The sequence below is a fragment of the Peromyscus californicus genome, unplaced genomic scaffold (genome assembly GCF_007827085.1).
Source record: "Peromyscus californicus insignis strain IS unplaced genomic scaffold, ASM782708v3 Scaffold_8__1_contigs__length_139910024, whole genome shotgun sequence".
NCBI lineage: Eukaryota > Metazoa > Chordata > Mammalia > Rodentia > Cricetidae > Peromyscus > Peromyscus californicus.
The window spans coordinates 83,792,917-83,817,055 of NW_026294606.1; the positions used below are offsets into that span (position 1 = coordinate 83,792,917).

General features: G+C 48.3%; 1 protein-coding gene across 2 annotated transcripts in view; it reads right to left on the bottom strand.

Annotated features, from left to right (window-relative positions):
• Positions 1-343: 343 nt before the first annotated feature.
• Slc35f3 (solute carrier family 35 member F3) overlaps positions 344-24,139 on the bottom strand; it is a 250,873-nt gene continuing 227,077 nt past the window's right edge. For both annotated transcript variants that reach the window (XM_052728987.1, XM_052728988.1), the window contains 5 exons: positions 14,073-14,292; positions 8,533-8,658; positions 6,427-6,619; positions 4,777-4,866; positions 344-1,407 (listed from right to left, as the gene is read on the bottom strand). In XM_052728987.1, coding sequence (XP_052584947.1) covers positions 1,172-1,407; positions 4,777-4,866; positions 6,427-6,619; positions 8,533-8,658; positions 14,073-14,292 — 865 coding nt within the window. In that variant the 3' untranslated portion in view covers positions 344-1,171. The remainder of the gene's footprint in view (positions 1,408-4,776; positions 4,867-6,426; positions 6,620-8,532; positions 8,659-14,072; positions 14,293-24,139) is intronic.

The window sequence follows — 24,139 nt, forward strand, 5'->3', positions numbered from 1 at the left end:
GGATATGACACCATTTCAAAATCAGGTTCCCATTTATGTGTAACAATGTAAACTTCAAAAATAGTAAACTCTAACCCCAGTCCCTCTGTACAGATCTATCACAGATAGAAGTTTCTGGCAGACCTAGATTGTGTAAGTAAACAGCCCGGTGCTTAAGAGCGTCTTAAAAAGGTTTACAGACTCAGTAAGTAATGCTTCAGTCTTGGTCTGGAAGTGAAAGCCACCAGCAGTTCCTCCCACACAGTGCACCTGCTGTGCGTGCCACACGCCACCAACCCCCTTCCAAATGCATTGGCCACCAACTTTGCCACTTTTGTACACACATATACACATAGAGTTTGTGTTTGTTTGTTTTTTTAAAGATTTCTACATCTAAATTATAAGACGGCGCCAGTGACATATGATGTCACCTCGCTTCACATAGGTAAGGACGGAGATGCGTAGAAGGCACTAAGTTCTCCTCATGATCTTGTGAAGACGCAAGAGGGCAGGCCAGCTAGGTCAGATTCCTGCTTTCTATCTTGTGACCTGGCACAGGCCTGTCCTCCAATTATCTTCATGTCCATTATCCTTGTCTGCGTCATCTCTCTCTTCCCTTCCCATCCACCCATCTGTCCACCCACCACCCAGTTATCCATCCGTATGCTTATCCATCTATCCACACATCCATCCATCCATCCATCCATCCATCCATCCATCCATCCATCCATCCATCCAGATTAACTGACAATTATCTTTTGGTTCATTGAAATTCCTTAAAATTAAGTATACAGTTCTGGTATAAAACAAAATATGACCTACTATAGCTGAAAAGTAATCACAGTGTACAATGTCATTTTCAGTTGCTAAGAGGCAGAGCGTTTGCCCCGGTGTGCCCCGCTTGCCTGCCCTCTGAAGCAATCAATGCAAGGCTCATTTTACCCCACTTTACATTCACTGAAGAAGCACTGAGAGGTTCTTTTCTCTTCCGTTTTGAATTGGTACCCTTAAGTGGAAGGTCTGATGTGGAAAAGTGCAAGCAAATTGGACATGCCAATAAATACCATAGAACTTACTGCAGATTACCAAAACTGTACATGTATGTACACCTCACCCAACTGAGGTTCCTCCCTTAGGAATAGACCTCAAAAACATTACCATGGGGGCATCCCAGAGTCCTAGAGGAGTGGTCTCAGCGAGCAAAGGATGGGCGGGCTCTTCTGCTCCTGTTCTGGGGACCTGTGCCCAAGTCCCCGCTGCTCTCTGTAGTCTCTTCCTTCTTCCTCACTTTGAGGCGCGTGAGCAACTTGATTAACCAGACATCCCACTCTTCTGGCAGGAGCAGGAGGAGGAAGCCCAGGCCGATAATGATGATGGCTATGACCCGGACTCCGTTGAAGACTATCTGACTGGTATAGTGATCGACCACTGTGGGAGACAGAGCACCATTTACTCAGCAGCAGGGCTGCAGACGTGGTGATAGGTCTGAGCATCCACTAAGGCAGGAGGTTTGAAGTCCTTTGGGACCCCAGAATCCTGCTCAGCAGGATTTTGTTAATGCCTGCTGGGGTTGCCTCTAGGCTATCGTGGTGAACTTCTTAAGACCTGCCTCCTCTGAGGCCTTGGGCTTGTGTGTTGCCATCTGAATCAAATCCAGCTCCTGAGTGCAAATGGTGATTTGAGTGTGAGAAAAGATAAATCAGGGTAATTGAGAGAGTAAGTGGAATTAGACATGCCAAGGTTTAATTCCAGCCAATTTGGGGTTTCGGGATGAAGAAAATATTATTTTTTTAATTTATAATTTTGGTACTTTTTCACATTACTTGTGATGTCATACATGACATTCATTTTATAATTTAATCTCACTGTATGTGCATACATGTATATATGTTTTGATAAACAAACCTGACCCCGTTCTTTTAGGATACTATTTGTGAATTTCTTTAAAGCTATATTTATTTATTATTTAGTCATTAATTAATTTATTTTGCATTTATGCAGATGATCATGTGAGTGCCCGCACAGTGTGGTCAAAGGACAACTTTTGGGAGTCAGTTCTCTCCTTCACCCTGCAGGTCCCAGGAATCTAACCTAGGTCACCAGGCATAGTGACGGGTATCCTTACCCAGCCATCTCAAACCCTGCCCCTTGTTTTCGTTTCTTGAAATAGAGTCTCACGTACCCCAGGCTATCCTTGAACTCCCTATGTAGCCGAGGCTGACTTTGAATTCCTGATGCTCAAGCCTTCACCTCCCGAGTGATGGGCTTACAGGTGTGTGCCGGCATACCTGGCTGTGCTGAAGAATTCTTGTTACTCCTTGCCCATTGATTACTAGGCGACGCTAACCTCAGGGGAAGCTCTTCCTCTAAGGGCCTCCCTAGAGATCCCTGGCTTGTCCTGATGAGCAATCAGCTGACAGGACTAAATGGGAAGAAGGTGCAGATCAGTTTGTAAAAATCCGTCACTCTCTAACAGCCCTGACGGTGTTTGGGGTGCCCAGCTGTTGAAATCCCCTTCATTCCTGTTTGAGGACACACCTCTTCTCTCCTTGGCTGACCCAGGCTGACCCATTTGAAGCCTGCCTGCCTTAGGAGAGACAGTCTGACCTTAAAAAAACAAAGCAAAAAAAAAAAAAAAACCCTCAAAAAACTCCCTTCTACTCAAGGCTGCAAACATTGGAGTTTACAGCTCTTAATGCTGACTACCTGGGTAGCTCACCTGCCCACCCTGCTCATCCTGGTGGGGGGGGCAGCTTTTCCTCTCAGCCATGGCTTGCCTCCATTAATTCCCTAACTTCCTGCCTCCTTCTGCTTCTCTCCCCTCCTTGACCTCCCAGGTTGTCTAACAGGGAGGCAGAGGAGAAAGGGGAGGTAATAATTCACCCTAAAACCAGTTTTTGCCAGAGTCGTCCAGTAGACTTTCAGAAACACTTCAGTTTTTAATGTTGACAAGTGTTCTGTTAATTCATCAGCTGGGGATGGTACACCCAGGATCCTCTGAGCAGATGCCAGGGTAAGCTCTGCGGGCTGGCGACTGCCTTGCTTGGCCAATTTCCAGAGTGCTGGTCCTTGCCTCCCTCCTCTTTACAGGAACTGGAATCCTGCAGTTGACACGGGATTAACTCTGTTTTGGCTGCAAGATGTGGCCAAAAGTAACTCTCAGTGTCAAACTAATGCAGGAGATGCCTTTTACCGTATCCTCATGTAACACCAAATTAAAACACAAGGGCTGCAGGGATGCTGTGTGGAAAGTGCCTTCCAGGAGCCTATCATAGCTAGACTGCTTTTTGGCAGCTGTCCAGGAGCTCAGGTACCTTCTGCACCTCGAAGATCTCTCTCTCTCTCTCTCCACATGTGTATGTATACCCACAATATATGTACATATGAGTGCTGTGCTGTGGGTGGAGATGAGGGGCTACCTCAGCTATTCTTCCTTGGGCACCATCTACCTTTTGGGCAACAAGATCTCTCTCTTGCTTAGAACCCATTAAGTAGGCCAGCCTGGCTGATCCGTGAGCCTAGGGATCTCCTGTCTATGCTTTCTGGGGGCTGTGACTGGGTGTGATGCCATGCTGGCCATCCTCCCAGCTCCAAAGAGCTGTCTTATGGATTGTTTCCTTCATTTTCAATAAGAAGCAAAAAGTCATACACAGCCTTCAAGTGGGAGGAGACACACAGACCAAAGGGCTGAGGAATGGGGACCACAGACATCTAGGATCAGGTTAGGAGTGCTGGGCTGAACCCAGTGTTCCGAGGCCTCTTCACACTGTGGCCATGAGGCACCCGAGAGAGTGTGGCCAAGGTGAGGTATGTACAGAACTGTGGGACAGGGTGGGCAAAGGGCAGGGTCTCCGAAATCAAGAGTGGCTCCCTGGGAGGACAGTCCTCTAAAGGCCTGGAATCAGGGGTCCAGAGGCAACTTTGCAGGGAGCCAGGTCATGAGACAGAGGATTGTGGAGAGGAAATCCAAAGCTCAAACCACCAGAAGCAGAAAGGGAGAGTAGGTGAGGGACAGGTGAAGGCAGCTTCGGAAAGACCTGCCAACCCATGTCAGCTCCGAGGCTCCAGGGCAGGACAAACTGGGTTCCCGTACCCAGACAAAGGGCTTTCACCCTCTGCCAGGAGGCAGGAGGAAATAACACTCCTGCCTCACTGGAGTGCCAACCTGTTTCCACGTGATTACCTAATGTGGCAATTTCTCTCCAACAAAGTCACTTGCAAAACCTCAGTCATTTTCCGCCCCTTGATTTTCTAGTTCTGTTCTCCATTAGGACAGAGACAGCCTTGGACTTTCTATGCTCAACTGGACATAGAAATCTCTCTGCTAAGCTGGGCCTGATGGCATATGCCTGTGATCCCAGAGGCTGAGCAGGAGGACTTCAAATCAAAGACTGCCTGGGCTATGACATGAGTTCAAGACTAGCCTGGGCAACTTAGTGAGAAGAACCTATCTCAAAATAAACTGTTTAAGAAGGACTAAGGAAGCAGAGCTCGGTGGTGGGGAGCTTGCTTAGGGTGCACCAGTGCCTTGGTTCCATCCCAAGTACATAAAATAGGTAAAGAAAAGAGCAACAACAACAAAATGCGGCTCTGCCATAGGGAAATACTGTGAACACAACAAACAGCACTGTACTAAATGCATTTCCTTTCTTTGCAGAGGTTACACATGCCTTGTGAGCAGCCACAGGAAGATTCGATGGGCGTGGCAATGTGAAAGTGTGCTCTCGAGTGCGTGTCAGTCCACAAGATGGTGTGTTTCTAATGAACAGAGACAGAACTCCATGAAACAATGCTTACCTGCATTCACAGGTACACTGAGGACAATTCCGAGAGACATCAGTGTGGGATACGTGACAGCGATTCCAAAATTTAATACAATATTGAATGCTGAAATAGAGAATTCCGAAGACTGGAGTTACTCATAACTGTCCTGTCCTTGGCCCCTGTGCTGGCCTATTTGACCCCGCCCCCCAGTTTCTCAGGGAGACAGGAGGCAGGCATTACAAGGAATCCTGTCATTCCACGAACTTCAGCTTTGTCTTGAAGACCCAGGCTTGGGGTGAAAAGAATTCTAACAAGTCACAGAACCTGAGCTTTGGAGAGGGGAGAGGGTCTGAAAAAGCTGACCAAAGAGCCAGTGCTAGAAGAGAGGACCAGGCATTCTGACTGGCTCTACAGTTCCTCCTTGTTGGTTCTGTTCCTGGGGTAGCTGAATGGGCATGCGCAGTGTCCTGGTTAACTTTGATTGTCAGCTTGACAACCTATTGTCGCTGAAATGGGAGTCTCAACTGAGGAGCTACTTAATATAACCCAGTGACTGAGCTAAAACACAAGCCAGCAAGTAGCGTTCCTCCATGGTTTCTGCTTCGAGCTCCTGTCACGAGTTCCTGCCCTGCCTTCCCTTAGTGTTGGACTGTGACCCGGAAGTGTAAGCCAGATGAATCCTTTCCTGCTCTAAGTTGCTTTTGGCCATTGTGTTTGTCACAGCAACAGAATGAAACTAGAATGAGCTCCTGAGGTGCCTGCTCTGTCACTCTGCTGCCTACCAGCAGCCCTCATCTGGGGGCGGTGACCTGGTGAGACTCTAATAGGAACAGCAGTTAATCATTTTTACTGAACAGTTACACTTTAGCAACGCCCCACGGGTGATTGCTACGTTAACTCACCAACCCTGGACTGCCATGGTGCTATTCAGAGCAGCAACGAACAGTTGCATTGACAGTTACCATGACAGTGACCACAGTTCTGCAAAGCCGACCGGGGAGATGGTCTCCAGCTAAGAGTACCAGTTGCTCTCACAGAGAACCCAGGTTTAATTCCCAGCACCCACATCAGACAGCCCACGGCTGCTGATAACTGCAGATCCAGGACATCCGACAACCTCTTCTGGCCTCCATGGATACCTGCATGTACTCACTCACTCACTCACTCACTCACTCACTCACTCACTCACTCACACAAATACATGTAAATAAAAATAAGGGGGTAGAGAGATGGCTCTGTGGTTTAAGAGCACTTGTTCCTCTCGCAGAGGACCTGGGTTTGGTTTCCAGCACCCACATTGTAGTACACAGAATCTGTAACTTCAGTCTCAGGGGATCTGATATCTTCTTCTGACCCCCACAGGCATCAAACATACACACACGGTGCACATACATGCAAGTAAAACTCATAAAGATAAATAAACTCATACACCCATACACGTACAATGAAAAGAAATCTTTTTAAAGGCCTTATCTACTAAGGCCACTCTAAAAAAAACTTTTTAAAAAAACCTTTAAATACTGTTCTTTAAAAAATGCAAGGACTTTGAAAAAGAGTGAGAACTTTAGGACAGCAAGGGACCTTGGATTTTTTTTTTTTTTTCCTTTCCTAACTTAGGTTTCCAAAGGGTTCTGTGTCTGTTGCTATGTGCTGGGACTTCTGCCCAGGGCGGGTGCCACTTACTCAATAAGAGAATGGAAAACCCACAGAGGTTTCCCCATGGAATGTCGTCGAAGGAATTCCAGTACTCCACCCGGGTGAAGTAGAGGATGATGGGGATGCAGGTGATGAAGAGGACGTTGAACACACCCAAGATGGACAGGAATAAGGCCGCTTCTCCGAACTTGGCGCTGCCCAGCAGCAGCTTGAACAGAACCTGCCAGAGAGAGGAGGAGGTGAGGATACCCCTGGACCCACCTGTGGGAGTAGAGAAGCACATAGTGGACAGAGCTGGGGCTGACCGCACGCTGGGCACTACAGTCCCACTGGGTTTGACCTGTCTTGCCCGTCAGTGAAGGTTGAAGCTTGATGGAAGGCTGCAGCCGGCATGTAGTGTAAGAGCAGCTCGGGCTGACATATGTCCGGCCTCACATCGCTCATCTCCAGGAGTCATAGGCCTGCAAACTGGATGGGGCTGTTATGTGTTGTGCTCACAATGCTGCATCCCTTAGACCTGCCTGCCGTGACTGGACATCCTCTCTGGAGCCTCCAAATGGATCCTGACCTAGGACATTTGTGTGTGTGTGTGTCTGGGGATGTGGGGGCCAGAGATTGACCTCAGGTGTCTTCCTGGATTGATTCCCACCTTGTATTTTGGGACAGGGTTTCTACTTGAACCCAGAGCTTGCCTATTTTGTTAGTTTAGCTAGCCAGCTTCCTTGGAGGCTCTCCCGTCTCTGCCTTCCATGTGCTGAGATCACAGATGGGCTGCCATGCCCAGTTAGTATCTATAGAGCACTGGAATTCTGAACTCTGGACCACATCCTTGCAAGGCAAGTGCTTTATCTGTGAGCAGCCCATTGAACAGCCATTGCCCAAGAGAGAAGACTTGACCTGCAAGGATGTTTCCTCTGAGCCAAAGTTGAGGGACCTTGCCAGACCCTGCTCCATCTCACTTCCCTTTGGAGACATGGCGTAGGCCTTAGTGAACTGCACTAGACTTTCTCTCCCTGCAGTGTCCTTGTTTGCACATCATTTTTAGTGTGCAAAGGGCTGAGAGAAGAGGGACAGATGTGGCTGAATGGTCAGAGGCTCGTGTCTGTGGGCCCCACCCAGCCTGGTGCCTGGTGAACAATGAGTCCACCAAAGTACGCATTGGCACGGCTGTCCCTCGTCTGTCCTTGTGGCTCCTTTGCCTGCTCTGTCCCCCACATATGCGCAGGCAGCAGGGAAAAGGGGGTGAAGAACTCTGGCTGCCCAGTTAGTCCCTCAGGACAGGTGTTGTGGCTCGGATGTGACATGTCCCCCATGGGCTCGTGTGTTTGAACACGTGGTCTCCAGCTGGTGGTGATGTTTGAGAAGGTCATGGAAGCTTCAGGAGGTGGAGCCTTCGGGGAGGAAGTGATCATTGGTGTGTGTGTGTTTGTGTGTGTGTGTGCACAGCGGGGCGGGGTAGGGGGGGAGAGTTGACGCTTAATAGCCCTGAAAATGCCTAATTTTTCCATAGAGAGAGGACCTAGGTGAAAGGAAAGGAGAGGAAGGGGGAGAAACAGGAGCTTGGGGGAAGTGACAGCGTGGAAACTCACAGAATTGGCTTAAGAGTGGCACACCCTGCCATGGGACAGTCACTTGTTGTCTCTAGACTGGCAGTTAGGAAGTCCTTTCATTGTGTCAAAACTTTTCTTTTCTTTTCTGAGGCAAAGGTCTGGCAGCATAGCCCAGGCTCTCCATAAGCTTTTGGCAATGCTCCTGCCTCAGTGAGTGATAGCACGACAGACATTTGCCCAGCTCTTGCCAAAAGATACTTTTGTGTATTCATTTCACAAGCAGTGTTTGAACAGCTCACGGACTCATATTGGCAGGTGCCCCAGAAAAAAAAAAATCACATGGCCAAGGATTTACATGACAAAGCCATACACATAATCTAGTCTTCATGTTCCATTAGGCACAAACACAGGGTCGGGCTCAGGGGTCCAGTCTTTCTCAACTGTCTGCCTCTTGATGTGTCCTGAAAATATCTGCTCTTCTCAGAAGCCCAGACACCATCCAGAATGTCCAAAGTGCCAGGCTGTGGGCTCCAGAGCTCTGCTGCCCAGATGCCTGCTGAGAAAGTGGGTTCCTTGTGCCTACCTTGTAGAGGGCTGACATGGAAGCAGAGCCCACCACCAGGGCTATGCCGATGACAGAGTGACTGTGGAAGCCATCCGCGTAGGTCATCATGACAATGCCTGCTATGGCGAGGATGGCGGCCACGATCTGCAGGGAGAGAGGGAAACACTGTCAGGCCGTGGAGGGAGCTGCAAGTGCCCGAGGGCTAGAATGTTCTGCTCTGCGGTTCTTCCAGGTGAAGGAAAGTGGTGCTTCATTCTAAGACTCCTGAGGAGAATGGATGGGCAGAGGTGGCTGATGGGAGTTGCTTAAAGGACACCTATCCAAGCTTAGCATAACCAAAATCCTGAGGCAGGTGGTACAGCGTGGTAATGTCGCTTTGTCTCAAGCTGCAGTCAGGGCTGGCTGGCCACCGAGTCTTGAAAGATTGGGGATCCTGTTCTGGGGACAGGTTGCTCCGTCATGATAAGGGCTGAGGGACTAACTGGTCCTTGGTCAGCACCTGGGAACTGCTGCCTCCCTTCCAGGCGTCTCCAGGTTCCTCACAGGGCCTGGATTTGGTGTTTTCCCTTCTCAACAGGGATTGCGCAGTGGGGCCTGCGGAAGTTGTCCTCATCCGACAGCAGCGCTGACCAACAAGGACTGCCGACCACGTCCCGCCCGGGAGCTGTGACCCCTCTCCCTTCTCCTTAGCTGCGTCTCCCCTGCGTCTCCCCTCTAGGCTGTTCTTAGCACTTGTAGGTTGTGGGATCGAATCTCGGAGGGGACAGTGCTCTGGCATCCAGAACAAGTGCACAGTCCGAGCAGAGGCAGCCACGGAGCTCCCAGAGCCCCCAGGAAACCAGGAGAGGAGAAGACCTTTCAAAACTGACCTTAGGGGCAGCATCCAACAGCTGAGCTTCAGGGCATCCAAGCTAAGCATTTCCTGTGTGCTTTCTCACTTCACCTCAAAACAGGGAGTTGGTGTCATTCACCCCCTCTATAGGCGTAAGCTCCTAGACTCAGAGGGGACAAGGAGTCTGCCTGAAGGCACATAGCTGGAGGTAGAAAAGTCTAAACAGAGGCTTCTTCGTGTCTATTGGATAGCAAAGCCGGTTTAACGCATTTAAATGGGCAACTATGATTCCCAGGGTGTGTGGCTGATCATGATTGACAGCTTGATGGTTTTAGACTCATCATTGGAAACACTGGATCTATCTGTGACAGAGTTTCTAGATTGGGTTAGTGAGGGTAGGATGCCCCACCTTGAATGTGAGTGGTCCCATCCCATGGGCTGGGGTCCTGAACTGAATAAAAAGGGAAAAATAAGCTGAGCATCAGGCTTCACATCCCTGCTTCCTGACTGCAGCTGTGGTGTGACCAGCCACCTCAGCACTCGGCCTCCATGCCTTCCTCACCATCTTGAACTGCACTCTCAAGCCATGAGCCGATGTAAACCCTTCCCTAAGTTACCTTTGTTGGATATTTTGTCCCAACAACAAGAGAAGCAGCTAAGACACACAGTGAGCCACTGCCAGCCATGCTCCTAGATGTAAACAGAGGCTTGTCTGGGGCCCATCCAGTCTTTAGGTTAGTAAGAGGTACCGGGGCTGACTCTCCAGCTGAGCCACATGCTTCTTCTGGTGCATGCTTTCTGTAACAGTTCCATACTGTGCTATATTTACCTATACAAGCGACCCAGGGGAGCTGATGGCTACCAAGCGTGGGGAAGCCTGGCCCTGACTGCCTGCTTGCCCTTGCTGGGTTTTAGCCCCTTTGGAGTTGGCTGTTTCCCCTTTCATCTGAAATACATGCATGTCATACAGGAATGCTGTGTGTACGGAGAGAAACTGTTCATCATGGGAAAGAAGCTGAGACGGCAGAAAAGCGAGCGTCCCCACCTAAGAGCAAAAACAGGGCCCGGGAAATGCAGAAGGGGGGCAAAGTGCTCCTGCCCCAGGGCCACAGTGCTTGGAACCCTCTAGGCGTCAGAGGAAGAACTCACAACAGAATGGTGTGACTCAGTTGTTAAGAGAGCTTGTGTAGCAGGCACAAAGTCACAGGTTTCATCCCCGGACCTGCATAAACTGGGAGCGGTGGTATGCACCTATAATCCCAGCATTGGGAAGTTGGAGGCAGGAGGATCAAAGTTCAGGGTCATCCTTGGCTACCTTGTGAATTTAAGGACAGCCTGGTATGTATATGAAACCCTAGAGAGAGGGAAGGAGGGAGAGAAGGAGGGAGGGAGGGAGGCAGGGAGGGAAGAAGAGGGAAAGAGATAGATAGGTGACAGATAGATAGATAGATAGATATAGAAAGATAGAGATAAATATAGAGATATAGATAGATAGGTAGGTAGGTAGGTAGATAGATAGATAGATAGATAGATAGATAGATAGATAGATAGATAGACAGACAGACAGACAGACAGACAGACAGACAGACAGACAGGTAGGTAGGTAGGTAGGTAGGTAGATAGATAGATAGATAGATAGATAGATAGATAGATAGATAGATAGATAGATAGATGATCCAGATTTCTGATGATTCAAAAGCGTGCATGGCTAACACCTGAAGTAATAGATGGGAATGTTTTTTTTTTTTTTTCCCTGAAGACCTGCAAGGCAGATTCTAGCCTCTCCCCCTCACTTCACTCTTGGTTAAAATCAACAGTGAAGAGTTTTCACCTCAACTGGGCTGTGCAGAAGAGTCAGGGTGAAGCTAGAGGGGTCAGAAAGAGCAGGCGAGAGTCCCCTGGCTCCCCTCTGTGTGGGGTCACTCAGGCAGGTGGCACCAGAGAGTGACTTCCTGGGGTCCCAGCAGTGGTTATGAGGGAGATCTGTGACTCTAACAGTGGGACTCCTGCTCTCCGGGTTTCAGCATTTCAGCAGCCCCTTTGGGACATGAGGTTCCAGCCATTGTCAGAAGTATGTGGGCAGCTTCTCATCTCACTTCAAGATCCTTCAGTCAGAAGGTCAGAGCCCAGGCCCTTCCTCAGCCTAGGAGTTCAAGGATTCTGGGTATTATGTGGAAGATGCACCTGCTTTATGTTCCATCTACTAGAACACAGGAGCTTGGTTGGTTGGTTGGTTGGTTTGTTTCAGTGTGAAAGTATTCCCAGACTTTTTATGTGCAACAGTGAACTCTCCTCAGACCCTGTCAGGTTTGTCCTGTGAACTCACAAGGTCTGGGTGTAACTTCTTAATCCAGGGCACCCAATGGTGACCTCTTCCCTGCCCACTTTAAAGACTGGGTAAGCTAAGGTTTAGACATTGGCATTCTGCTCAAAGACCCACAGCTTAATCACCCGCTCCCAGACTGAGCATTTGGCCACCATAGAAGAACCTCTGGCCCAGGGCACATATGAAAAATACCTGTAAGTGGAGATGAGGACAGTTTGAGTCCCGCTCAAACAGATACCTCAGCAGCACCCTGCCCTCTGACACCAGGAGCGACCAGGGTCCCCAATCTATTATGAGACACATTTCCTTATTTTTGAACTTGTCTATCTGACCTAGAACTGTGGGTGCCCTTTCCCATCTTCAACAAGCTGTAACTGGGTGATTGAAGCAATTGTTCTAATCACACGAGTCGTTTGCCCCCCCCCATCTCCCCATCCCCGCCCCTGCACACAGCAGGAGACTTGGTCATATCCTTAAGCCTAGGAAGCTGACATTGTTTAATCAAACTCCAGGCTGGAAACTACATCAACTCTTCAGTCTTTGGAAAGCTCCTAGTTGAAGTAGCAGCCTGTCCCAGGCACCTACCTGAATGCTGAGTGATTTATGCACAGTTAGACATGACCTTGGGCCCCCCTCCAGCTGTCTACTGCTTGGTTTCACAGATTCCGAGAGCTGTCTGAGCTTTGTTTTGACCCTGCTGCCTGCAATGGGAAGTTCTTCAGTGGCTGCCACACACTCCTAAGAGGAGACCATGCCTGCACAGTGTCCGCATGTTACAGCACCCTGTCACCCCTGCTGGCCCAGTGGCTTCTCCCACAGCACCCACTGAGTACTGAAAGCCTTAGCACCAACCTGTAGTGTGCAGTGGTCAGCAGAGAGCACTTGAATCAGAGGCTGACTTTACCAGACTATCCCAGGGGAGGGTGTTGGAAAGTTTCCTATCCACTGACCACGAACAAGCACAGATCTCAAACACCCCGTGTTCTGCGAGTCGGCTGAGTAGTTGAAGTGTATTCACACCCACCTTTCTTAACCTCAGACCGTTCTGTTTTCTCTGCAGCATGTATCATTGACTTTGAAGTGTCCCTTTCCAGTAACAAAAAATTTGCTTGGGCCCCAAAGCTCTATGAAGTCTCTTGGTTCTTTGACCCCTAAATAAAGCCTGGAAAGGCATGGCCGTGGGTCAATGTCCCTAGGACACCCAAGTCTTTAGCTTTGAGTCTGTGTGAAGCACCTGCAGTCTTCCCAGAGATGTATTAGATCATTTATTTGCTGAAGGCTTTTCTGGGTGGCAGCCCGGGGCGTGAGTTTTTATTCCAAAATTAACGCTGCGCCTCAAAACAAACTCTCCCCCCGCTGTAAGCTAAAAATATGAGCCAGCAGTTGACTCATGTCCCCACTGCTGTTTGTGTAACTCAGGTGGGCGTAAGCCCACCCTTAAGGTGATGTCATTGTTCCCAGGACAATGAAGCAAGGACGGAAGCAGAGGACCCAGAGTCTGCCTCTTGATGGTTGCCAACATGGTTAGCTCGAATGGGGCTACGGAGCAGAACACTGGGTCCTGAGCATTCAGGAGGGAAGAGGAACTGATTAGCTGCACCATGAGTGACCAGTGTTCTGTCCTACTCTGTGGCAAGGGGGTGAACAGCAGAGGCAGCCCCTGGCCACCAGAGGGAGCAGGCAGAAGCCACTAAGATGTTGTCCTTGGCAAGTGGCACCTGTCTCCTCTCCATGGGTTAGGTCAGTCCATGTTCCCACTGGTGTTTGACAGGGCACTTACTATGCTCCATGCAACTCTCATGAAGTTTGGCTAGCTTTAAATTTACTACGACTCTCCTGGAAAATGCCAGGCCATTCAAGTGATGTCATTGCATTTGCCCTTGATCTACAGTTTGAAGTGGAATGTGTCCCCTACCCCCAGCCCCTGCATGACCTCTTAGATTGAACTTAGCATTGATATTTCTGGCTACATGGTCCAGACAAGGTTCCAAACCCATACCACACACGCACACCCAAGGATCCTCGGGGTTTCAGATGCATCCTAATCTGAGAGTCAGAACGATGTCAGATGGCTCCTAGCTAAGGGGCATACACATGCCATGTGCTGCCGATCAGAAGGTCACCACGGGACAGGAAGAAAGTATCGCAAAGACATCACCACTCCCTGGCTGACTCCCTGCTTGGCACAAACTTTAGGGAACGCCGTGGAAATGCTTGGGGTGAAAGGTGCTTTCATGAATGCTTATCCAGCATGGTTGGCAAGCAAGAAGGTCTGCAGGTCACAACAAGAACTGAGTGCCGCTGAGAATCGGAAGGGCAGTGGTCACAGCTGACGAGCAAGCCAAAGGGCGGGTTTTGGCGGGCATGACTGAGAGAGGAAGACAGATAAAGAGAACTTACCCTCACTCCCATGAATCTGTCCCTGAGAACGATCCACGACAGCAAGAAAACAAAAGCTTTGTTGCAGCAGAACAGCACGGAGACATCTGTAGCGTTTATTTTCTTTATTGCGTGTAAGTACAGGTAGTTTGTGAGAGTCCAAAGAACACCGAATGGTGCTGCCTTGGTAAAGAACACTTTCAAAGTCAAGCCATTGTCTCCAAAAAACCGACAGCATTCCCTAAGACAAGGAAAGAGAGAGAGAGAAAGAGAGGCGGCATTACACAGGGCTCATTCAGACCACGACTTGTCATGTACTCAGCTAATAAGTAAAAGAAAATATAGGAGGTCTGGGGATGTGGTTCATTCAGTGGAGTGTTTGCCTAGCATGTGAGAAGTCCTGGGTTCCATCTCCAGTACTGTATAAACCAGGCCTGCTGGCACCAGCATTTGGGAGACAGAGGCAGGAGAGTCAGAAATTCAAGGTCACCCTCAACTACTCATCGAGTTTGAAGCCAACTCTGGCTACACGAGACCTTGCCTCAAAAGAAAAACAAAAACAGAAAGAAAAAAAACCCATAAAAAGGACAGGGTCTTTTACTTATTTTTTATTACTTATTTATGTGTATGTGTGTCTCTGTGTGTGTATCTAATTGGGTGTGCAGGTGCCATGGAGGCTAGAAGATGTTAGATTCCCAGAGCTGGAGTTAGAGGTGATTGTGAGCTGCCCCAGATTGTGACCTGTTGTTGGTCCAGTGACCTGATGTCACAGACCGTTCCTTTTGCTTACTCCAAGTTTGGAGCCGATGGCTTTCATGGCAGGTGTGCTGGGATTATCTGACCAGGAGACTCAAGTCCTCAGTGGCTGACTGAGGGCCTCTGTAACTTTCAAGTAGAAGAAGAAAGCCACTGCCAGGGGGGTCTGACCAGCACCTCACGGGCTGCGGGCTCAACATAGAATTGTAAACTTACTTAAACACTGGGATACTTTTTGCAGCTTGATTGTGTGGTTTTCAAGTATGAGCATTGTAGATGAGACTGTCATGTCACAATGTCTAAAGGATGGAACACTCTTGTGTGGGCTAGACTATTTTTTATTTTTATTTTTATATTTGATAAAGAAGGTGGTGGATAACAATGGATAGTTTGCCCTTGTGGTCAGGCAGGGATACACACTTAAAAAAAATTTATTTGACTGTGTGTGTGTGTGTGTGTGTGTGTGTGTGTGTGTGTGTGTGTGTGTGTGTGTTTGCCTCTGTGTGGATTTTGTGCACATGTGTGCAGATGCCCATGGAGGCCAGAAAAGAGTGTCAGATTCCCATAAGCTGGACTTATATGCAGCTGTAACCTGCTTTCTATGGATGCTGGGAACTGAACTTGTGTCTTTTGCAGATGCAGTCAGTGCTCATGATTACTGAACCATCTCTCCAGCCCCTGGATGGGCACTTTTGGTGGCTGTGATACAAATAGTTGGAACTCCCTGCAGATCTTCTCTCTGTGTTACTCTACCATGTGAAAGCTCACCTCTCCCCATTGCTAAGCCTACTCAGAACAGAAGCAGCCAGCACATCCAGAAGGTCAGGCTCCTATCAGATGGGACCAGACAGGACACACTTCAGAAGAAAGCTCTCAGACCATTCCAGATGTTCCGAGGAAGGTCCAGTGGTATTTTGAAAGTGTTTGAGAAAAACAAAGTCTGCCTTTCACGGTCAAGGAAGAAAGCAAGGGAAGGCAGGCCTGGAGGAGGTAAGCATGGAGAGAGCCTGTGGAGAGGGGGTACCCAGTCATGGCTGTCTGGAAATGAAGATCCTGGTGAGGAGGAGGATGACTGTGTAGGTGCGGTGTCCAGAGGTCCCTGTCTAGGCTTACAGATGTGGAGTAGCTCACCCTGGCTGAGTGACAACAGCTGGCCAGGAAGGCAGGCACCTGGCCTGTGACTTAGAAGTAGACTCAGGCCTTACTAATCCTTACAGAGCAGAAGAAAAGACAGCACTAGCCAAATACCAAGTGCACTAGAGAGGGGAATAGTGTGCCGGGGATCACATAATATTAAAATCACACAATGAAACGAAATTAAAAACAGGAACTAAAGGGGATTTGGTAACACTTTGAATTCAATTTTGTCATTTGTTGTAATGCGCAATCTAAAACGCAGTCTGGTTTTTTTTTTTTTTTTTTTGTGTGTGTGTGTGTGTGTGTGTGTGTGTGTGTGTGTGTGTGTGTGCCAGCTATGAAGTAGTCACGGAAGAAACAAAACTTATTAGAGAAGGAACCCAGGCCCTGTGAGGCGGGAAGGGTAGAACAGCACTTCCTGTGTGAAAGAACATGGCAGAGTTTTGCCACCTGCACTGAGGCCAGGAGTCCTGTGTGGCACCCCAACAAGCCAGTGCCGAGTAGAATGCCTAAGCTGGTCACACATTGATCAATGGCGTCATATCCGTTCTAGTTTGATGGCGGCAGAGGCTGGTGTCTGCTGTGAGATGCTCTGACAACATTCCAGCTTTACTTTCTATGGTGTTTTCTCAAGGCCCCATGGGCCCTGCACGAAAGATGACAACCTCCTTCATGTCTGTCATGCTGGTTATTACACAGTGCCATGCATATGCCCACAGGGTTCCAGGGTTTTCCTAATGTGAATACCAACTTCTACTTCGTAAGGGATGACCATGTGTTATGGCACGAATCTCAACGGTCCCCACAGGTTCACACTTTTTGTTCCTTGGACCATGTTGATATCTGGGGAGGCCAAGGAACCTTGAAGAGGTGGGACTGGCTGGTGTGAGCAGGTCACCAGGGTGGGCCTTTGAAAGCCATAGCCAGCTCCTAGTTCCGGACCCACTTTCTACTTCCTGATCATCAAGATGTGAATAGCCTTAATCTCAGGTTCTGCCATGCCTGGAACCTTCTGCAACAGTGAAGTGAGCTGTTCCTATTGGATACTGTGTTCAACACAACAGGAAAGTAACTAAGGCAGGCTGCTGGCAGAACTCCCCAATCCACTGGTCTTGCTGCCATAAAGCAGGAGTCATGCTGTGGCATGGGCCGTCCAAAGCCAATTGGACAGCTTCTACCCTCTCTGCCAATCTGTTTGACTTCTCCAAAGCCTGACAGCAGCTGGAAAAGTGAAGGAAGGGAGGGCATAGATGTGGAAGCATGGTTCAAGACTCACTTCCCAAGCTGCTGGAAAGGTAGAACTCAGTTGGTCTCTGACATGGGAAGCAGAAATACAAGGGTTCTGGGTCTGTGAGTCTGGAAGATTCAGCATGGACTCAGAATTCGTGGCTGGGAAGGTACAGTTCAGCTCTGTAGACCTTGGTTCTAATGAGACCCAGGTGGCCGGCCCCTGCTGGGCTAGTGGGCCTCAAGCTGGTTTAAGGCCAAGGACTGAGCACTAATCCACGCCAGCCGGCTCACCTGTGTATAGCTTTGACTGCAAGGGAACCTAGGAGAGCTAGGGAGTGGGGCAGAGATCCATTTCTGCCACAGACCCCCTCTGGGTTTATATTGAGTGCTCTCTTGGTGGCCATCCATGAAACTGCATAGCACAGCCTTCATCCCTTCCACTCAATGATGCTCTGGACCAGAGAAAGGCTGGGAGATGGCAGGCTGCTCTCCAGTGTACCCAAGTCCCTTCAGACCCTACTGGCCAAGTCAGAGACTGACTAAGACTGGGAAGTGTTTGTTTAGGGTCCTGGCCATGTCAGCTGTTCTGGGTATGTCAACTACTTAATTAAGCTCAATATTTCATGAGCCAATGAAATATAAGCAATACGAGGGTGTGTGTGTGTGTGTGTGTGTGTGTGTGTGTGTGTGTGTGTGTGTGTGTTTGTGTGTGTTTCTTTCTTTTTCTGTGAAATACAAATATAGAGCTTCAAGGAAGGCATCCTAAAACATGGCACTGAAATACTGATACAGAGTTATGTAAAGAATCACGATGAGACACAGGACAGATGATTAAACTCCTATTGGGTATTTCTGTACTGGCTATTTCAGAGGAGTCCCAGCTGGGATGTCCTGCAGTGGGAGATCGAGTTGGCCTTTTAATTCAAACCAGCAAGTACTTGTGAAGCATTTCTTTTACTTCCAAGGCCCCTAAAGGGCACCTTCTGAAAAGAAAACAAAATTAAATTTATGTTTGTGTGTGTGTGTGTGTGTGTGTGTGTGTGTGTGTGTGTGTGTGTGTGTCCGTGCAGATGCACACAGAGGTCAGAAGATGACTTTGGATCCCCCAGAGCTGGAGTTACAGGCAGTTCTGAGTTACCTGATGTGAGTGGTGGGAACTGAACTCAGGTCCTCTGCAAGAGCAACAAATGCTTCTAACCACTGAGCCACCTCTCCAGCCTATCCCACCCCCCCCAAAGTAAATTCCTTACATTAAACAGACTTTTTGTTTTAAATTAAGAAAATTTCTTCATTTTGTTTGTAATTTTTTCTGCATATTTTCCCCTGTCTCTTTCTGGGGCTCCTTTTAATTTAATATTGGGGATTCCAGTTTGGTCTTCTGGCTCTGTTTTTGCCTTCTGTCTTTTCCCCCTTCTTCTTGGTTTTATTTTATGGACAATTATCTTGAGTTCCAACTCTTCTATCAAAAATGTGTAATTAGTTATTTTTTATTTAATTTTCAAGAGTAGTCCCAGATCCATCTTATAGTACAGTTGGGAAGGTAAGCCTAAATATAATGACATAATGGATGACACATTAGCAGAATATGAAGATGCTGTGGAAATCCTGCCTGATGTCGAGAGCTTGACTGACTGAGAGGTACCACAAAAGACATAGATTGTTAACTGAACCTTGAAGGATTCACCCAGGTGGGTGAGGAGATAAGAAAATAAATTGTATCTACGAAATGTGAACAAGTGATTGTGAAAAAGGAAGTGATCTTGGAAATTAAATATAAGATAAACAAATTCAAGAATCAATAGAAAAAATGGAATATAAATAATCTTCCATAAAACAAGAGAAAATAAAATCGGATCAAAACAGGAAGTCCAGTATTAAACCAAAAGAAGCTGCTAGAAGAAGAAACAGCAAAATAAAATAGAGGAAATAATAGAGAGAAGTGAGTGAGAAAGCCTCTAGGAATTAGAAGGGACAGAGCTTCACGACACAATGGCCCACCAGGCACTGAGCAGTGACGGAGAACTACAAGACACACATTTCTGAAATAAGGAAATAAAGATATGGTTTGAAACCTCCCAAGAGAAAGTTAGGTGGTGGGACACACCTATATGATAGCACTTGAGGGGCAGAGACAGGGGGACCCTAAGTGTGAGGTCTGCATGGGCTACAAAGCGAGAACCCGCCTCAAGAAAACAAACAAATGGAATAAAATAGGTCACGGGACAGGAAGCCATAAAAGGCCCAGACATCTCAACAACCCGAACAGAAGCTGGACAGTCATGGGTGCCTGAAACATCCAGGAAACCAGTTTTCTAGCCATCGTTATGCACCCAGCCACAGATTCAATTTGTCACGGCACAGTACTTGATAACTTTGTCTCCCAAGTCACCGGAGAGAATACATGGCTTCAACAGGAAGAGTAAACTAAGGAAGCAGCAGATGTGGCAGGGGCAGCAGCAACAGCAGGCATCGGGCAGGGGTGGCAGCAGCAGGTAAGGGCATAGTCAGCAGGCAGGGGCAGCAGCAGCCAGCAGGTAGGGGCAGCAGTCAGCAGGCAGGGGCAGCAGTCAGCAGGCAGGGGCAGCAGCAGCAGTTAGGGGCAGCAGCAGCAGTCAGCAGGCAGGGGCAGCAGTCAGCAGGCAGGGGCAGCAGCAGCAGTTAGGGGCAGCAGCAGCAGCAGCAGGCAGGGGCAGCGGCAGCAGGCAGTAGGCAGGAACAGCAGGCAGGGGCAGCAGCAGCCAGCAGGCAGGGGCAGCAGTCAGCAGGCAGGGGCAGCAGCAGCAGTTAGGGGCAGCAGCAGCAGCAGGCATCGGGTAGGGGTGGCAGCAGCAGGTAAGGGCAATAGTCAGCAGGCAGGGGCAGCAGCAGTCAGCAGGTAGGGGCAGCAGTCAGCAGGCAGGGGCAGCAGCAGCAGTTAGGGGCAGCAGCAGCAGGCAGCAGCAGCAGGCAGGGGCAGCGGCAGCAGGCAGTAGGCAGGAACAGCAGGCAGGGGCAGCAGCAGCAGGTAAGGGCAATAGTCAGCAGGCAGGGGCATCAGTCAGCAGGCAGGGGCAGCAGTCAGCAGGCAGGGGCAGCAGCAGCAGGTAGGTGGGGCGGCAGCAGCAGCAGGCATCAGGCAGCAGCAGGTAGGGACAGCAGCAGCAGGCAGGGGCAGCAGCAGCAGGCATCAGGGAGGGACAGCGGCAGCAAGCATCAGGCAGCAGCAGCAGTAGTAGCAGCAGCAGCAGCAGGCACAGGCAGCAGTAGCAGCAACAGCAGCAGGCAGCAACAGAGACAGAAGAGTGGCTAGCATGTGCCTGTGGGAGGCTCAGCTGGGAGGGGAGTCTTCAGGGCAGTCTTGCTAATCAAGCAAGATCAGGGAAAATAATCGTAGGTTTCTGAGATGCTGTTGGAAAAATAGCAACCAGTAAATGGAAATCAAGACAAATTAGATTTTTTTTTTAAAGGCAAACATTTCTGCAGAGGAAATGAGGGGTTGTTTGTGAACGGAAGGAGTCAACAGACAACCTTAGCGTGCTCACGGTAACGAACACACTTTTAACCCCATGTTGGGATATCATTATTTTAGAGAGGATGGAATTGAGGGAAGCAGGGCTGTGGCAGCACAGGAGCCAGCGGATTTGAGAAAGGCCCGAAGAAGAACTTCATTGAGCTAATTTGACCAGTACAGGGGAGATTATCTACAAGACCTCAGAGCCTGGGAGGGAGGGCCTGGAGCAGGCAGGCCCAGAGCAGGAGGTACCTTGTGCTTACATCTCCTTCACTACTCTTTCGGTTTGCAAAATATATACATGTGCTCACTGAAAATAAGGTTGATTAAAAACACACAAGAGAGAGGTCAGGTCCTGCGGTGGAAGCTGGCATGGGGCATTCTGAGGCAGCTCTGAGGAGTGTGGTTGAAGTCAGGGAGTAGGGAGTGAGCGAGGGAGGGAGGGAAGGACAGCCTGATTGGATGTTGTGACCCAGAGAGATGGAGGACCTGCTCGTATGTAAAGGGATATGGGTGTACAGCCAGCCTGTGCTCCTCTTCAGGGATTTCCCATAATCCTCTCTCCTGGATCTTTGCATTCCCATTTCAGTGAATCTATTCCTCTCCACTCGGGGACACCCGCAGAAAAGCAAGCATGCCCCTTAGCCACTCTTCTCTCATTCCTCATGCATCTGACCTCTCCTTTGTCATTCTCTGGCCACTCTGATCCAGTATAAGCCCCTCTACTCACCAGGCCCCGAGAGCAACCACTCCTAACCTTCATAGAGCAGATTCCAACAGGTACTGTTGGGTGCTTGTGTTACCCTCGGAGGCCTCTGACACTGTGGTCGGATACCTGGTTCCTCCCAGGATGCCCTCTTGGCTTTCAACTGAGCTTCATGTGTGCTCTCTGCCCTTTGAAGACAGTGTTCCAGCCGCACAGCCTTCTACCTCCCCCACCTGGAAGTATTCCTTCAGGCTCCTCTCTGGAGCATCAGTTTACTCTCTGCAGAGACAGTGAACAACCTGACCTAGTCTGTGGGGTCAGAGCCCAGCTGGTCTCTTCAGTCAGTCAGGTGTGTTTGTTTTGGACATCCTGAACACCTTACTTAAATCCTGCTTTCTGGAGAACTCGATAACTCCCATTGCTACTCCCCCCTCCCATGGTACTGTGCCTTATGTTTCTATCTAGACCAGCCTCTCTGAATTCACTCTTAGCTTCTCCTTTTCTCTCCCCACATCAAATTTATCACTAAGTCCTGAAGATTATTGCTCCTACATATTTTATCCCCATGGCCATGATCTGGGCCCATACCTCTATCTCTCTTACTTGGGCCACCACTGGGGCCTAATCTAGTCTACCCTCTGCAGTCAAGCATGCTGCAGTCCAGGAAGGCTAACTTACTTAAAAATAAACAGACCGAGTGTTCTATCACTTTTGCAAAACTCTAGGCATCTCACCTAGAGGGACACGTTTCCCACAACATGACTCACACAAGAGGTCTTGGCCGGTTTCCAACAGCAGGACTGGGTCTCTGTTACCACCATAAGCTAATGGCACCACCTGGAAATCATCACTCCCAGGACCCATAAAGCAATTCTGCTTAACTTTTGAGATCCTGAAGAGTCACATCATTGAAATTTCATGCGAAAAATGAAATATGAGTCATAGTTACTAAATGTGTAGCAATATATAGCTATGGGATATCTAATTTTTCTATACAGTTCTCATATGTAGCCAAGTTTGCATCCAAATAGACTCTCAACCTCTTTCCTCTCTTACAATGTTTTAAAATTTTGGTAAAATACACATAATGTGAACTTTACTCTCTCAATCGTTTTGCATGGTACAGTTCAATAGTATTAAGTGCATTCATCTTGTTGTGCAATTGACTCCTAGAACATTTTCATTGTTGAAATGAACTCTGAACTCATGAAGCAAGAATGTTCCCCTCCTTGCCTAGAAAGTCTCTATGCTACACCTGCCTGAAATTGGCTACTGTAGGACCTTATAGAAATGGAATGTGCCGGGCGGTGGTGGCGCACGCCTTTAATCCCAGCACTCGGGAGGCAGAGCCAGGCGGATCTCTGTGAGTTCGAGGCCAGCCTGGGCTACCAAGTGAGTCCCAGGAAAGGCGCAAAGCTGCACAGAGAAACCCTGTCTCGAAAAACCAAAAAAAAAAAAAAAAAAAAAAAAAAAAAAGAAATGGAATGTATTTGTCTGCTTGGAATTTACTTTTATTTCACATATATACTCAAGGTTCAGCCAAGTGATAAACTGTGCCTGAGTTCCCTTCATCTTTAAGGCTGAACAGTGGTCTACTGCATTGATGTAGACTATTTTAAATGATGATTTTTATCACCCTTGGGCAATTAAAGCTCTTCACAGCACTCCTACTCCATCTAATGCTTCCTTATTACACTTTTGGTCTATTCATGGCATGGATTTTTATTCTACACATTCTTAAACTTGAGACATGTCATCATTGCTGTTTTAAGATGCCAGTCCCCATCTATATTTAGCCACATATTTACTCCTTCCTGAGCGGTTGGCCCTCCATCTGGGCCTTTCTCGCAGAAGAGTCTTTTATAAGTATCCCTCCTAGTGTGGACCAATCTTCATGAAAACATCATTATTTTGTCTTCTCCTACATTAAACATTTATTTTACTGCTTTTAGTTATGCGCATTTGTGTGTGGGTATGTGGACGTGAGTGCAGGTGCCCATGAAGTGCAATGCCCAAAAGAGAGTGTTGGATCCTCTGGAGCTGGATTTATAGGTGGTTCTGAGCCACCAGACACGTACTGGAAACTCAACTCTGGTCCTGGAAGAACAACAAGTGCTCTGAATAGTTGAGGCCTCTCTCCGTTCTGTCTTCCAGTTTCACTGGGCTTAGAAATCCAGGATCACATACACTTTCTGCCTTTGAGTTTAACACTGCATCATCTTCTAGTCTCCAGTCTGTTGAAAAGTCTGTTACAAATCCTTGGTTTTGCTCTTTTTGATGACTATGTACCATTTTCATTTGATTTCTCCTTAGCATTTAGTATGCTCTTTGCTTTGGTCTATGTGCTACAAGGGCCCTCAGTGTTATTTAGCCCCACAGTGGGGATCTGTAAACCCATGGCTTGATGTCTTCCAAAGCTTTGGGCACTTCTTGGCCAGCATAGTTTCTCCCATCTCTACTCCTGGGATTCTGGTGATATGCACACCAGTACCTTCTGTGTATGTCTGCTTTTCTTTAATATTTCCATCTTCATCTATAGGTCAACCTGAGTACTTTCTAGTTTATGGATCCTCCTTTTTGCTGTGTCTAACCTGCTGTCAAGCCCACCTACAGACTTTAAATTTCTATCATTATGCTTTTCATTTCTAGCACATCCTTTGATTATTTTCCCAAGATGTCAGTTCTCTGATGAAATTCTTCATATTTGTATGTGTTCTCATGACTAGATTAGCAAAAGTCACTCCACAGTCTTCATGTGACAGCTTCAAA